This window comes from Salmo salar, chromosome 22, assembly GCF_965601325.2.
Source record: "Salmo salar chromosome 22, fSalSal1, whole genome shotgun sequence".
Classification (NCBI taxonomy): Eukaryota; Metazoa; Chordata; class Actinopteri; order Salmoniformes; family Salmonidae; genus Salmo; species Salmo salar.
The window spans coordinates 27,752,601-27,766,910 of record NC_138312.1 but is presented as its reverse complement, the minus strand read 5'-3'; the positions used below and the strand labels follow the sequence as shown (position 1 = coordinate 27,766,910).

The window sequence follows — 14,310 nt, the reverse complement described above, 5'->3', positions numbered from 1 at the left end:
CGTCCAAAAATACCGATTTCCGATTGTTATGAAAACTTGAAATCGTCCCTAATTAATCGGTCATTCCGATTAATCGGTCGACCTCTACTTGAGATGTTGCTTCAATATATCCACATAATTTTCCAACCTCATGATGCCATCTATTTTGTGAAGTGCACCAGTCCCTCCTGCAGCAAAGCACCCCCACAACATGATGCTGCCACTCCCGTGCTTCACGGTTGGGATGGTGTTCTTCGGCTTGCAAGGCTCCCCGTTTTTCCTCCAAACATAACGATGGTCATTATGGCCAAACCGTTCTATTTTTGTTTCATCAGACCAAAGGACATTTTTCCAAAAAGTACTATTTTTGTCCCCATGTGCAGTTGCAAATCGTTGTCTGGCTTTTTTTTAATGGCGGTTTTGGAGCAGTGGCTTCTTCCTTGCTGAGCGGCCTTTCAGGTTATATCGATATAGGAGTCGTTTCACTGTGGGTATAGATACTTTTGTACCTGTTTCTTCCAGCATCTTCACAAGGTCCTTTGCTGTTGTTCCGGGATTGATTTGCACTTTTCGCACCAAAGTACTTTCATCTCTTAAAGACAGAACGTGTCTCCTTCCTGAGCGTTATGATGGCTGCGTGGTCCCATGGTGTTTATACTTGCATACTATTGTTTGTACAGATGAACGTGGTACCTTCAGGCATTTGGAAATTGGTCCCAAGGATGAACCAGACTTGTGGAGGTCTACAATTGTTTTCCTGAGGGCTTGGCTGATTTCTTTTGATTTTCCCATGATGTCAAGCAAAGAGGCACTGAGTTTGAAGGTAGGCCTTGAAATACATCCACAGGTACACCTCCAATAGACTCAAATGATATCAATTCACCTATCAGAAGCTTCTAAAGCCATGACACCATCTAGAATTTTCCAAGCTGTTTAAAGGCACAGTCACCCTAGTGTATGTAAACTTCTGATCCACTGGAATTGTGATACAGTGAATTATAAGTGAAATAATATGTCTGTAAACAATTGTTGGAAAAATAACTTGTGTCATGCACAAAGTAGATGTCCTAACCGACTTGCCAAAACTATAGTTTGTTAACAAGAAATTTGTGGAGTGGTTGAAAAACGAGTTTTAATGACTCCAACCTAAGTATATGTAAACTTCCGTTTTCAACTAATATACACTGCTCAAAAAAATAAAGGGAACACTTAAACAACACATCCTAGATCTGAATGAAAGAAATAATCTTATTAAATACTTTTTTCTTTACATAGTTGAAATGTGCTGTCAACAAAATCACACAAAAATAATCAATGTAAATCCAATTTATCAACCCATGGAGGTCTGGATTTGGAGTCACACTCAAAATTAAAGTGGAAAACCACACTACAGGCTGATCCAACTTTGATGTAATGTCCTTAAAACAAGTCAAAATGAGGCTCAGTAGTGTGTGTGGCCTCCACGTGCCTGTATGACCTCCCTACAACGCCTGGGCATGCTCCTGATGAGGTGGCGGATGGTCTCCTGAGGGATCTCCTCCCAGACCTGGACTAAAGCATCCGCCAACTCCTGGACAGTCTGTGGTGCAACTTGGTGTTGGTGGATGGAGCGAGACATGATGTCCCAGATGTGCTCAATTGGATTCAGGTCTGGGGAACGGGCGGGCCAGTCCATAGCATCAATGCCTTCCTCTTGCAGGAACTGCTGACACACTCCAGCCACATGAGGTCTAGCATTGTCTTGCATTAGGAGGAACCCAGGGCCAACCGCACCAGCATATGGTCTCACAAGGGGTCTGAGGATCTCATTTTGGTACCTAATGGCAGTCAGGCTACCTCTGGCGAGCACATGGAGGGCTGTGCGGCCCCCCCAAAAAAATGCCACCCCACACCATGACTGACCCACCGCCAAACCGGTCATGCTGGAGGATGTTGCAGGCAGCAGAACGTTCTCCACGGCATCTCCAGACTCTGTCACGTCTGTCACGTGCTCAGTGTGAACCTGCTTTCATCTGTGAAGAGCACAGGGCGCCAGTGGCAAATTTGCCAATCTTGGTGTTCTCTGGCAAATGCCAAACGTCCTGCACGGTGTTGGGCTGTAAGCACAACCCTCACCTGTGGACGTCGGGCCCTCATACCACCCTCATGGAGTCTGTTTCTGACCATATGAGCAGACACATGCACATTTGTGGCCTGCTGGAGGTCATTTTGCAGGGCTCTGGCAGTGCTCCTCCTGCTCCTCCTTGCACAAAGGCGGAGGTAGCGCTCCTGCTGCTGGGTTGTTGCCCTCCTACGGTCTCCTCCACGTCTCCTGATGTAGTGGCCTGTCTCCTGGTAGCGCCTCCATGCTCTGGACACTACGCTGACAGACACAGCAAACCTTCTTGCCACAGCTCGCATTGATGTGCCATCCTGGATGAGTTGCACTACCTGAGCCACTTGTGTGGGTTGTAGACTCCGTCTCATGCTACCACTAAAGTGAAAGCACCGCCAGCATTCAAAAGTGACCAAAACATCAGCCAGGAAGCATAGGAACTGAGAAGTGGTCTGTGGTCTCCACCTGCACAACCACTCCTTTATTGGGGGTGTCTTGCTAATTGCCTATAATTTCCACCTGTTGTCTATTCCATTTGCACAACAGCATGTGACATGTATTGTCAATCAGTGTTGCTTCCTAAGTGGACAGTTTGATTTCACAGAAGTGTGATTGACTTGGAGTTACATTGTGTTGTTTAAGTGTTCCCTTTATTTTTTTGAGCAGTGTATATGTATGTATGTAATGTAATGTATGTATGTATGTATGTATGTATATGTTTTTTCCCCCCCGATTTTTTTTTAAGGGGGGTACTCAGCACCCCAACTTCCCGCGACTATGATTATCCTCCCTCCTGATGAGGGAGAGAAATTAAAAAATATGTTAAAGGTGAACTGCACTCACCGATTCTGCATGTGTTCGGTTATTACTGAAGCCCAAAATAGAGTTGTCTTTGGGGTGTGATTTAATGTGGGTGTGTCTTTGCCATTCAAGCTCAACAAACAAAGGCAGTAGTGAGTAAATTAGTGACAGCTAAGTAAGCAAAGCTAGCTTTGCTATTGAGAAAAGTTTTGAAGTTGATGATTTCTCCCCTTCTGACTGACTCGCTGTCTCAAGATGATCTGCTAATTCAGTTCAATGTGTAGGCTAAAGCCTGCGCTCATCCTGTTATAGCACTAAAGGGGAGACCAGCTTCATATTAATGCCCATGATTTTGGAATGAGATGTTCGACGAGCAGGTGTCCACTTACCGTAATTTACGGACTATTGAGCCCACCTGAATATAAGCCGCACCCACTGAATTTAAAAGAGAAATATATTTTGAACATAAATAAGCCGCACATGTCTATAAGCCGCAGGTGCCTACCGGTACATTGAAACAAATTAACTTTACACAGGCTTTAACGAAACACGGCTTGTAACAAAAATAAATAGGGTTTAACGAAACACAGCTTGTAACAAAAATAAATAGGCTTTAACGAAACACGGCTTGTAACAAAAAATAAACCATTAGCAGTAAGCTTTAGTTGTCTTTTTCCACTGAGTCAATTCCTCACGCTGCTGTTTCCAACGTCTTATCATCGACTCATTAAGACCAAGCTCCCGTGCAGCAGCTCTATTTCCTTTTCCAACAGCCAGATCAATCGCCTTCAACTTGAAAGCTGCATCATATGCATTTCTCCGTGTCTTTGCCATGATGAGGGTGACAAAATGACTACCGTAATCAGAATGATGGGACGTTTGAGAGCGCTCGATTTAATCTAAACAGTAAACAAAAAAGTTGTTTGACCTTAACCCGTTCGGCAATTTCATTGGTCTAATGAAAGCTTCATGCCGGCAAAAAACTGAGCACGTCACAGAATGTGTTTTTTTGGCAAAAAAAATTTTGAAAGCAGGAAAAATCCATATATTAGTCGCGTCATTGTTTAAGCCGCGAGGTTCAAAGCGTGGGAAAAAAGTTATGGCTTATAGTCCGGAAATTACGGTACTTCTCTTGATGTAGTGTGTATACGGTGCTTTCAAAGTAGACCCCCCTTCATGTTTTCCACATTTTGGAAAATTGAATAAAACATGTTTTCTCATCACTCTACACACAATACCAACGTGGTTGTAACGCAACTCTTTTTTTTGTAACGCCTGGATCATACCTACAACGTCATTGTGCAAAATGGTACGCAGCATCATCTGGATATGTGTGCAACAAAAGTTCATTCACCTTCTGCTACTATTTTTGTCAAGCTGTCTACGGATACCATTTGATGCATATGTTCGATAAATCCAACATATGCACTACACACAATGCACTGCAGCTGTCTCTGCAAGGCAAAGCTGCAAGGCAAACACATCGTTCCATTGGAATTTAATGTACTTCTGGTGTAACAAAAAGCAAATTATGCTGTCAGTGTGACCGAGTCGTTAATTCTTCCATGGATCTCACACTAAATTCAGCACAACGGGGAAAACGTTTGGGATGTAGGACTGTCTCTTTCTCTCTTTCTGTCTTTCTCTCGGAGGACCTGAGCCCTAGGACCATGCCTCAGGACTACCTGGTATGATGACTCCTTGCTGTCCCCAGTCCACCTGGCCGTGCTGCTGCTCCAGTTTCAACTGTTCTGCCTGCGGCTATGGAACCCTGACCTGTTCACCGGACGTGCTTGTTGCACCCTCGACAACTACTATGATTATTATTATTTGACCATGCTGGTCATTTATGAACATTTTAGCATTTTAACATCTTGACCACGTTCTGTTATAATATCCACCCTGCACAGCCAGAAGAGGACTGGCCACCCCTCATAGCCTGGTTCCTCTCTAGGTTTCTTCCTAGGTTTTTGGCCTTTTCTAGGGAGTTTTTCCTAGGGAGTTTTTCCTAGCCACCGTGCTTCTTTCACATGCTTTGCTTGCTGTTTGGGGTTTTAGGCTGGGTTTCTGTACAGCACTTTGAGATATCAGCTGATGTACGAAAGGCTATATAAAAAATATATATATATTTGATTTGATTTAAACTAACACTATTCAAAGGCCACAGAGAAACTTGGAATAACCTGTATTTTGGAATGTCGGTTGTTGATTTCGCCACAAAGGGACCAGACCACTTTTTCTGTTAACTTAACTTAAATGAATCACGACCCGACATAGGATATCAACAGTGACAACGGTTGACTGTCCAAAAAATGTATTGGTGTGTGGCCAGCGACTTTTATAGAGAGACCACCCAAATGTTCTGTGCCATTTCATTAACTCCTCGTTCTCAGTCCTGCACATCCCAGCTGTACAAAACCAAAGATATTGAGCCGTTTTAAGCAATCAATCTTACGTCATCGTGATGACTAAACTTATACTAACATCATCAATCTGAGGTAAAAATTATTTATAATTCCACTAAATTGTATAGCTTGAAAATGCAAGCTTGTGTAAGGTAGTAACACAAACTGTCCACATTAGGGAAATTAGCGCAGTATACAATTTAATATTTTTTAATTTATTTAACTAGGCAAGTCAGTTAAGAACAAATTCTTATTTTCAATGACAGCCTAGGAACAGTGGGTTAACTGCCTTGTTCAGGGGCAGAACAACAGATTTTTACCTTGTCAATATGGCAAAATATTTGGGAGGAGTCTTTACGCTAACATTGTGTTTGGATGTATTTCTAATACCTAATAAGACTTTTCCTGCTTGATGTTTTCTAAGACCCATTTTCCATCCTATGAACTTCACATGTTTGTGCTCATGTTTTTTTTTTTACATGGAAAAGCCCCTAAGCAAGGAACAGAAGGATATAGGCCTACAGTGTGTTATACAGTAAATAACCATTAACAACACTACCTACATAAGACATTAGTGTTATCAACATACATTATGATTATTCAGGGTAACTTGTCAGTAATGCATAACATCATACGTGTCCAAATATCTGTGTAAAATGTAGGCTAACTAAAGTGGTCACTGACACCAGTGGGAACTAAGATTTATAGGCATAATTCCAAACTGGCCAGAACCACAGTGAGCGTCTATGTCTGTCTGAATATCCATCTTAAATCCAGCCTAAAGCTTTAAATCCTGACTCTCCAGGGCTGAGAAAACCACAGGCTAATGACCTCTTTATCCGTGTCCAGCACAAACTCCTAGTCTCAGACACACACCACTATCTCTCCCTGACCTCTGATCCAAGGAGAGAAGACTCAAAACTGAAGTATTTAAGGAAAATGTAATTAATTATTCCACGCATCTAGGGCTATATGTTGCTGCTTGTTACCTTTTTTTGGGTAGTATTAATTTGATTGAATGTGTCTAAATGTGCAATAACAACATCATGAAGGTCAGGCTGGCTGGCAGTTTTTTTCCCCCTGGTCTGTGGTCAGAATGTACAGAGAAAACATGTCCTGTTCCCTGTGTGTGTGTGTGTGTCTCAGTGTGTCTCAGAGCTGGGTTGCAGCACAGAACCAAGGAAAGCAGCACAGTGATGTTCCACGTGCTGTTTGTGTCCAGAGGATAGAGAGAGGGACGGAGAGAAGGGGGCAGAGAAAGGGAGGGAAGGAGAGTTGGACGGCTAGATATAAAGAAAGAAAGGGATAGGAAAGAGATGAAATAAGTGGACAAGGGGCAGGGAGGGAGAGGTGGAGATGATTAGTGATGGGAGGAAGAAATGTAGGGGGAAGGAAAGTTTCATGGTTGGCTGTGTTTTTTTGTTTTTCCATATTATCCCATCTTCACTCAATAGGGGTGGAGTAATGGGCTGTGTATGTGTCTCCTCCCAGATGCTAATAGCTGACTGAGCTTCAAGTAGGACCAGACTTTCACCTCACTCAGCTCCAGCCCAGTGCCTCAAACCTGCTGTACCTAAACCTGCAATAGCCCTATATACAGTACCAGCCAGATCCATGCATTTAGAGTGTTGGACCATTGAGGTTTGAATCCACAACATTCTATGGCAGCCATGTTATCATGCCATTTACATTAAAAGGGGAATATTTAAATAATGCTATGTACCTGAATGTCGAAAATTAGATCAATATACAAAATTCTAGAAGTTGTCCCACCTCTCTAAATACATGGCTCTGGTACAGACACAGCTGTCCTCTGACACTGCAGCCCCTCTCTCCCTGCTCCTTTAAGCATCATACCCAACCCTCCAAACCATGTATGACATTTACACAGCTTCACCTCAAAGATCACAGCCTGCATGTGTTTGACCTTTTATTTCTGGAAATATTGATGTAGCACTCTTGTTAACACCTAGAACCCTGCAGAATAAGGGGCTCACTGTGCTGGCCTGTAACCTCCCAGCCCTAAAGTACACCAGTGGTGTGTGTGCTTTAGCTCTGGAATATTTCATCACAGGATGTGAACTCGTGTCTGGTCTGTGAGGTCACATCCTGTCTGGCAGTTAGGACACAGGGTTTGTAGCTGTATTTGACAATTAAATTATCCCCCTCCTCCTGCTCTTCTTCTGTCTATTGATGGTATCAATTCATCCCCTCAGGCAGTCTCCTCTCTTCCTCATCCCCCGCTTCTTACTCCTCCTCCCTCCCACCAAGTTAAAAGATATCTGTCTGTGACAGAACCTCCTCTGGTTCCTGTCATCCAGCTGGAGCTGCTGAATGGGCTGACCGAGGCTGACCTGTCCCACACTGCCTTGCTGCTTTGTTTTGGGTTTGAAACTCAGGGCAGGGTATCGGTTGTCCAGGCAGCCTGGCAGGGGTTCAGAGGAACAAATGAAGAAAACACGTTCTTGGTTAGATTTGACACAGGTGTACAAGCATTGGTCTTGTACTATTATACTCCTAAGAAAAGCAGAAGCCTTTCCACCCCCATAACATGAACAATCTGCTACAGTAACATTATTTGTGCCCAGGCGTGCCAGCTTAAACCTGGCAGGGTTGTTTTAAACAAGAGTCTTTGAACTCAAGTTGAACCGGGTCGATCAGATCACTTCAGAGGAGGGATGAAGAGTGAGATGATTCCTTTGGAGCAGGATTAAGGAAGGATTGAGGGGTTGTATGAACAGATCTACTGTATTTGAAGGAGGAAGGATGGCGAGAGTGTGAGGAACCGATGCTTTTGAAGAAAGGATGGAAACTTGTGTTCACACTTGGAGTGATCATGTGTTCCCCTGGACCTGTTTACTAGTAGTTTCCAGAGAGCTGCCTGCCTGCCTGCCTGCCTCCTGTGGCTTTATAGACTTCCTAGAGTAGCAGACACTCTCCAGGCCTTACCTCTCCTCATAAACAACACATAGAGGCAGGCTAGTGGTGGGGGTAACCATAGCCTCCTCTCTCCACAGACCTACTAGATGTAATTCAGGGTAGAATGGAAGAAGTAAACTCTGAATTAGTGGTAATGTAAGACAAACACTCATTATGCTCTCCACCTGACTTCTTTGTCTTAGCTCTCTTTCTTTCCCCTCTGTCTCTCTTTCTGGGGGGTAATCTCTCGATCAGCTCTAAGGCACACACACACGTTCACTCTCTCACTGTCTCTCTCTCTCTCTCTCTCTCTCTCTCTCTCCATCGTCTGCAGACTGGACTAAAACTTTAGGGGGCCCTCAGGAGAATTAGGGGCCTGTGTGAGCAAGAGTGTTTTTGTCCTGCTTTCAGGACACAAGGCCCTCAGTCACTCTCTTGTTCTCGGGCCTCTCAGTTTGTCAGCCAAGTAGGAATGTAGGTCACACTCACAGTTCCATACAAAGAACATAGTTTGACAGTTGGGACACTCAGCAACAGCCTGGGAGGTGTGTGTGTGTGTGGTCAACTCTCCCTGTGTTGAACAGGCAGGGTTTGGATAAAGGAGAGTAGGAAAGGGGGAATCACACAAGTGAATGTCCCTCTGTGTTCTGTATGACATCACATTGTGTCAAATTTGACTGTTTCCTGTACCCTGTGATTTCACTTAGTGTAAACCACACGACGCTACACGTGCTGTACCTCATGATCCTTTGTAAGCCATGTTGATAAGCCTTCTCTTTCTCTCCTGTCTGCAGTATGCCTTCAATGACCTGAGTGGCTCAGTGTCTCTGGCCTGGGTGGGAGATGGCACAGGGGTAAGTAGAGTGTAAACTGTGTGTGTGTGTGTGTGTGTGTGTGTGTGTGTGTGTGTGTCCACCTGTAAAGCCTGTGTTGTATCTCCACAGGTGCTTCTGGTGCTGACCACATTCCAGGTGCCTGTCTTCATGATTCGCCTTGGCCAGTCTAAACTCTACCGCAGGTCAGAAACCCCACATACAGGAGATACGGGTCTATTTTACCAGTCTCAACTCGTCAGGGATTGAATCGCACATTAACTTTTGGGGTCACCCTTAAAATAGTGGAGTTATGATACTTTTAATATAAGTATTCCTGATTTGTATTGGGAGTGCCCAGTAGGTTTTTGTACATTTCCCCCCCCCTGTCTCTCTCTCCCAGCGAGGACTATGGAAAGACATTCCAGGACGTGACCCACCTGATCAACAACACCTTTGTTCAGACTGAGTTTGGCATCGCCATTGGTCCTGACAACTCTGGCAGGGTCAGTACTTCTTCCCTTCATGACTACATAGACATATTCTGTCTGTATAGACTGGATTGTACCTAGAGGATTCAGTCAACAGATGCACAGCTCCAGTAATCAAACTAGTCTTTGTTTCTCTCTGGTACTACTACGTTGAGTTATAATTGATTGCCCAGAGATTTAATGCACCTGGTTTCTCAGATCTAAGCCAGTTCCCTGTCTCCCTCTATTGGTGATCTATTCTGTCGCTTAGTGATCTCCTGGGTTCTCCTCTGATCCACTGTCTCTCTGTCCTCCAGGTGATCATGACAGGTGACGTGTCAGAGGGAGGGGGATCCCGGATTTTCCGCTCGCTGGATTATGGACGTAGTTTTTCCCCAGCGGACCTCCCCTTCTTTCCTCTGATTCAGACACTGTATAACCCCAACGACAGTAACGTGCTACTGACCCTCAGCATCACGGTACATAACCCTGACCTCTGACCCTAAGCCATAACCCTGACCCTCAGCATCATTGTACATGACCCTAACCTCTAACCTCTGATCCCTGACCCTCAACATCATGGTACATAACCCTGATCTCTAACCCCTAACCCTTAACGCTTGATTAAGGCAGCCTCAGAGGGGTTGGGGTAAATGCGCAAGACACATTTCAGTTGAATGCATTCGGTTGTACAACTGACTAGGTATCTGCCTTTCCTCTTTTAATATGGTCTGGTTTTTTCGTCCCTCTCTCCTCTCCTCCAGTTGGACCTGTGGCTGTCTGAAGACTTTGGCTCCACCTGGAGGAAGATCCATGACAGCGTGTGTCTGGTCAGATGGTGAGAGCTTCCATTTAACCAGTTCATTAATCAGTCAGTAACAATGGATGTTTTTTATGATCTTGTTTACTCCCAAACAAACAACACCTATGTCCTCTAGCTCCATATTCCAACATCTTTTACCTCTGAATCGCCCCTTCCTTCTCCCTTTTTCTCTCATTTACTCTCCCAATCAGTGGCGTGAGCAAAGCTACAGGAGGTGTGTGTGTGTGTGTGTGTGTGTGTGTGTGTGTGTGTGTGTGTGTGTGTGTGTGTGTGTGTGTGTGGGTGTGTGTGTGTGTGTGTGTAAGTTTAACTTTATTGTTGTTATTCCAGCTGTCTTGCCTGTCAGTTGTGACCACATATTTGACTCCAGTTTCAGTGCAGCATCAGAAGTTCAGATCAGGCCAAAGAGCCAGGATGTGGTAGTTACTGCACACTCATCGCCTCGCACAGCATTCTGGGAACTCTGCGGCCACAGCTTCAACTGGAGCTCTGACCAGAATGCATTACACAAGCAGTTTGGGCTCCCAGGACAGTGAATCAGGAGTCAGCAGAATAGGTTATATTCATTCCACAACTCCTGGTAGAGGTCAGTTGTACAGTGGGTTGGTGAATATTGTCACTTCAGCAGCAGTCGAGTGACACCTCAGTCAGGTGGGAACCAGATGTTTTCATTCCTTTAAAGGGGCGTCACTGTGGGATGAGTCCATATTCCACACCATCTGTTTTGTATAACCCTGCTACATGTATACGCGTCAGGAGGAATGTACCGGCCTCAATGAACCGGCCCCAGTGAATAGGAAAGATCTCTGTCTGTCTGTCTGTCCGTCCGTCTAACTGTCCGTCTGTCTGTGTGATCCTAGGGGTCCTGAGGACAGCATCTACTTCACCACAAACTCTAACGGATCCTGCAGTGAGTAGACCATGACTACAGTAACACAACCTCATGTCAACACAACACCAATAAGAACAAATAACTCATTGAGCCAGACATCTGTCCAGAGAGACTGCACTAATAATAACACAGCCATACGATTCACCATACACAACAGCACACAATGATACACTGCATGACCAAAAGTATAGGGACACCTGCTCGTCCAACATCTCATTCCAAAATCACGGGCATTAATATGGAGTTGGTCCTCCCTCTGCTGCTATAACAGCCTCCACTCTTCTGGGAAGGCTTTCCACTAGATGTTGGAACATTGCTGCAGGGACTTGCTTCCATTCAGCCACAAGAGCATTTGTGAGGTTGGGCACTGATGCTGAGCGATTAGGCCTGGCTCGCAGTTGGCATTCCAATTCATCCCAAAGGTGTTCGATGGAGTTGAGGTCAGGGCTCTGTGCAGGCCAGTCAAGTTCTTCCACACCAATCTCAACAAACCATTTCTGTATGGAACTCGCTTTGTGCACAGGGAAATGTTCATGCTGAAACAGGAAAGGGCCTTCCCCAAACTGTTTACCACAAAGTTGGAAGCACAGAATCGTCTAGAATGTCATTGTATGCTGTAGTGTTAAGATTTCCCTTCACTGGAACTAAGGGGCCTAGCCCAAACCATGAAAAATAGCCCCAGACCATTATTCCTCCACCAAACTTTACAGTTGGCACTATGCATTGTGGCAGGCAGCGTTCTCCTGGCATCCGCCAAACCGAGATACGTCCATCGGACTGCCAGATGGTGAAGCCTGATTCATCACTCCAGAGAACGTGTTTCCACTGCTCCAGAGTCCAATGGCGGCGAGTTTTACACCACTCCAGCCGACTCTTGGCATTGAGCATGGTGACCTTGTGTGTGGCTGCTCAGCCATGGAAACTCATTTCATGAAGCTCCCGACAAACCGTTATTGTGCTGACGTTTCTTCCAGAGGCAGTTGGGATCTCGGTAGTGAGTGTTGCAACCGAGGACAGATTATTTTTACGCGCTTCAGCACTCAGCAATCCCATTCTGTGAGCTTGTGGTCTACCACTTCGCGACTGAGCCGTTGTTGCTCCTAGACGTTTCCACTTCACAATAACAGCACCTACTGTTGACCGCGGCAGCTCTAACAGGGCCGAAATTTGATTAACTGACTTGTTGGAAAGGTGGCATCCTATGGCATCCCACGTTGAAAGTCATTGAGCTCTTCAGTAAGGCTATTCTACTGCCAATGTTTGTCTATTGAGATTGCATGTCTGTGCGCTCGATTTTATACACCTGTCCGCAACGGGTGTGGCTGAAATAGCCAAATCCACTAATTTGAAGGGGTGTTGTCACGGGAATTTTTCTATCCCAATGATAATCTATCCCAATGATAATATTTTGTATAAATGGTGTATATGCCGTAATTTCCTGACTATAAGCCGCTACTTTTTTCCCACACTTTGAACCTCGCGCCTTAAACAATGACGCGGCTAATATATGGATTTTTCCCGCTTTCAAATATATATATATTTTTTAAAACACATTCTGTGACGTTCTCAGTTTTTTGGCGGCATGAAGCTTTCATTAGACCAATGAAATTGCCGAACGGGTTAAGGTCAAACAACTTTTTAGTTTACTGTTTAGATTAAATCGAGCGCTCTCAAACGTCCCATCATTCTGATTACGGTAGTCATTTTGTCACCCTCATCATGGCAAAGACACGGAGAAATGCATATGATGCAGCTTTCAAGTTGAAGGCGATTGATCTGGCTGTTGGAAAAGGAAATAGAGCTGCTGCATGGGAGCTTGGTCTGGAGCAATGACTTTCTTGGTAGGCTACTGTTTACTGCAAATGTTTTATTACAAGCCGTGTTTTGTTAAAGCCTATTTATTTTTGTTACAAACCGTGTTTTGTTAAAGCCTGTAAAGTTAATTTGTTTCAATGTACCGGTAGGCACCTGTGGCTTATAGACATGTGCGGCTTATTTATGTTCAAAATATTATTTTTTTTTAAATTCAGTGGGTGCGGCTTATATTCAGGTGCGCTCAATAGTCCGGAAATTACGGTAGATGAGCAAATAATCTCAAACTTTGTACTGATTACAATCATACGTGTTTTGAGTCGTCTCTTTCACTCTCCCCTCTTCAGATGATAAGGGCATGTTGGAGCTGAAGAGATCTCTAGACTATGGCAAGAACATCAAGACCATCGCCAGCAAGATCTACTCCTTCGTACTGGGAGGACGCTTTGTCTTCGCCTCCATCATGACTGGCTCGGTGTGTGTGTGTGTGTTACGTTAGTATGTGTGTTTCCACAGTAAAGTCTGTGTGTGTTATAATGTGTGTGTGTCTTCCTCAGGGTACCCAGCGTATGATCCATGTGTCGGTAGATGGTGGTGATGTGTGGAACATGGCTCAGCTCCCTACTGTTGGCCATGAGCAGTTCTACTCCATATTGGCAGCCAGCGACGACATGGTGTTCATGCACGTAGACGAACCTGGAGGTCAGTCAGAACACGCACACCATTATGGATTAAGATTCTTTCTTAGATGTGTGTCTTTGTTAAGATCTCACTTGTCCCTTGCTATCCTCCCAGATGAAGCTTTCCTCTACATGACAATAGATGGTTTCTGAAGCTTTATTTACTTAGTGACACATTGCGACAGATACTGGCATAGGGACCATCTACATATCAGATGACAGAGGGACGCTCTACTCCAAGTCCCTGGAGCGCCACCTCTACACGGCCACAGGGGGCGACACTGATTTCACCAACGTCACCTCGCTCAGGGGTGTCTACATGACCAGCGTACTCACAGAGGGTGGGTCTACACTGCCACACACGGACACAGAGACGCACCGTTTTTGAAGTGTTTTTCTATACAGTCTGACCCCCCACACTCCCTCTGTAGACGGCTCAGTGGAGACTGTGGTGTCATTTGACCAGGGGGGGGAGTGGCGGCCGCTACAACGGCCTCGGAACAGCCGCTGTGACACTGAGACCGCCACCAACCGCCCGGACCGAGTGAGACACACACACACACACACAACCCTGTGATTATATATGTGTGCTTTAGCAATACTGTATGTAGCTTTGTATTTC

At 44.9% G+C, this 14,310-nt stretch overlaps 1 protein-coding gene across 1 annotated transcript in view; it reads left to right on the top strand.

The window, feature by feature from the left end:
* LOC106583135 (sortilin) overlaps nucleotides 1-14,310 on the top strand; it is a 34,013-nt gene that overhangs the window by 14,593 nt on the left and 5,110 nt on the right. Inside the window, exons 2-11 of the mRNA XM_014166969.3 lie at nucleotides 8,994-9,053; nucleotides 9,144-9,217; nucleotides 9,415-9,517; nucleotides 9,799-9,960; nucleotides 10,246-10,319; nucleotides 11,165-11,214; nucleotides 13,356-13,483; nucleotides 13,566-13,710; nucleotides 13,874-14,029; nucleotides 14,120-14,232. Of these exons, the coding sequence (XP_014022444.1) occupies nucleotides 8,994-9,053; nucleotides 9,144-9,217; nucleotides 9,415-9,517; nucleotides 9,799-9,960; nucleotides 10,246-10,319; nucleotides 11,165-11,214; nucleotides 13,356-13,483; nucleotides 13,566-13,710; nucleotides 13,874-14,029; nucleotides 14,120-14,232 (1,065 nt within the window). The remainder of the gene's footprint in view (nucleotides 1-8,993; nucleotides 9,054-9,143; nucleotides 9,218-9,414; nucleotides 9,518-9,798; nucleotides 9,961-10,245; nucleotides 10,320-11,164; nucleotides 11,215-13,355; nucleotides 13,484-13,565; nucleotides 13,711-13,873; nucleotides 14,030-14,119; nucleotides 14,233-14,310) is intronic.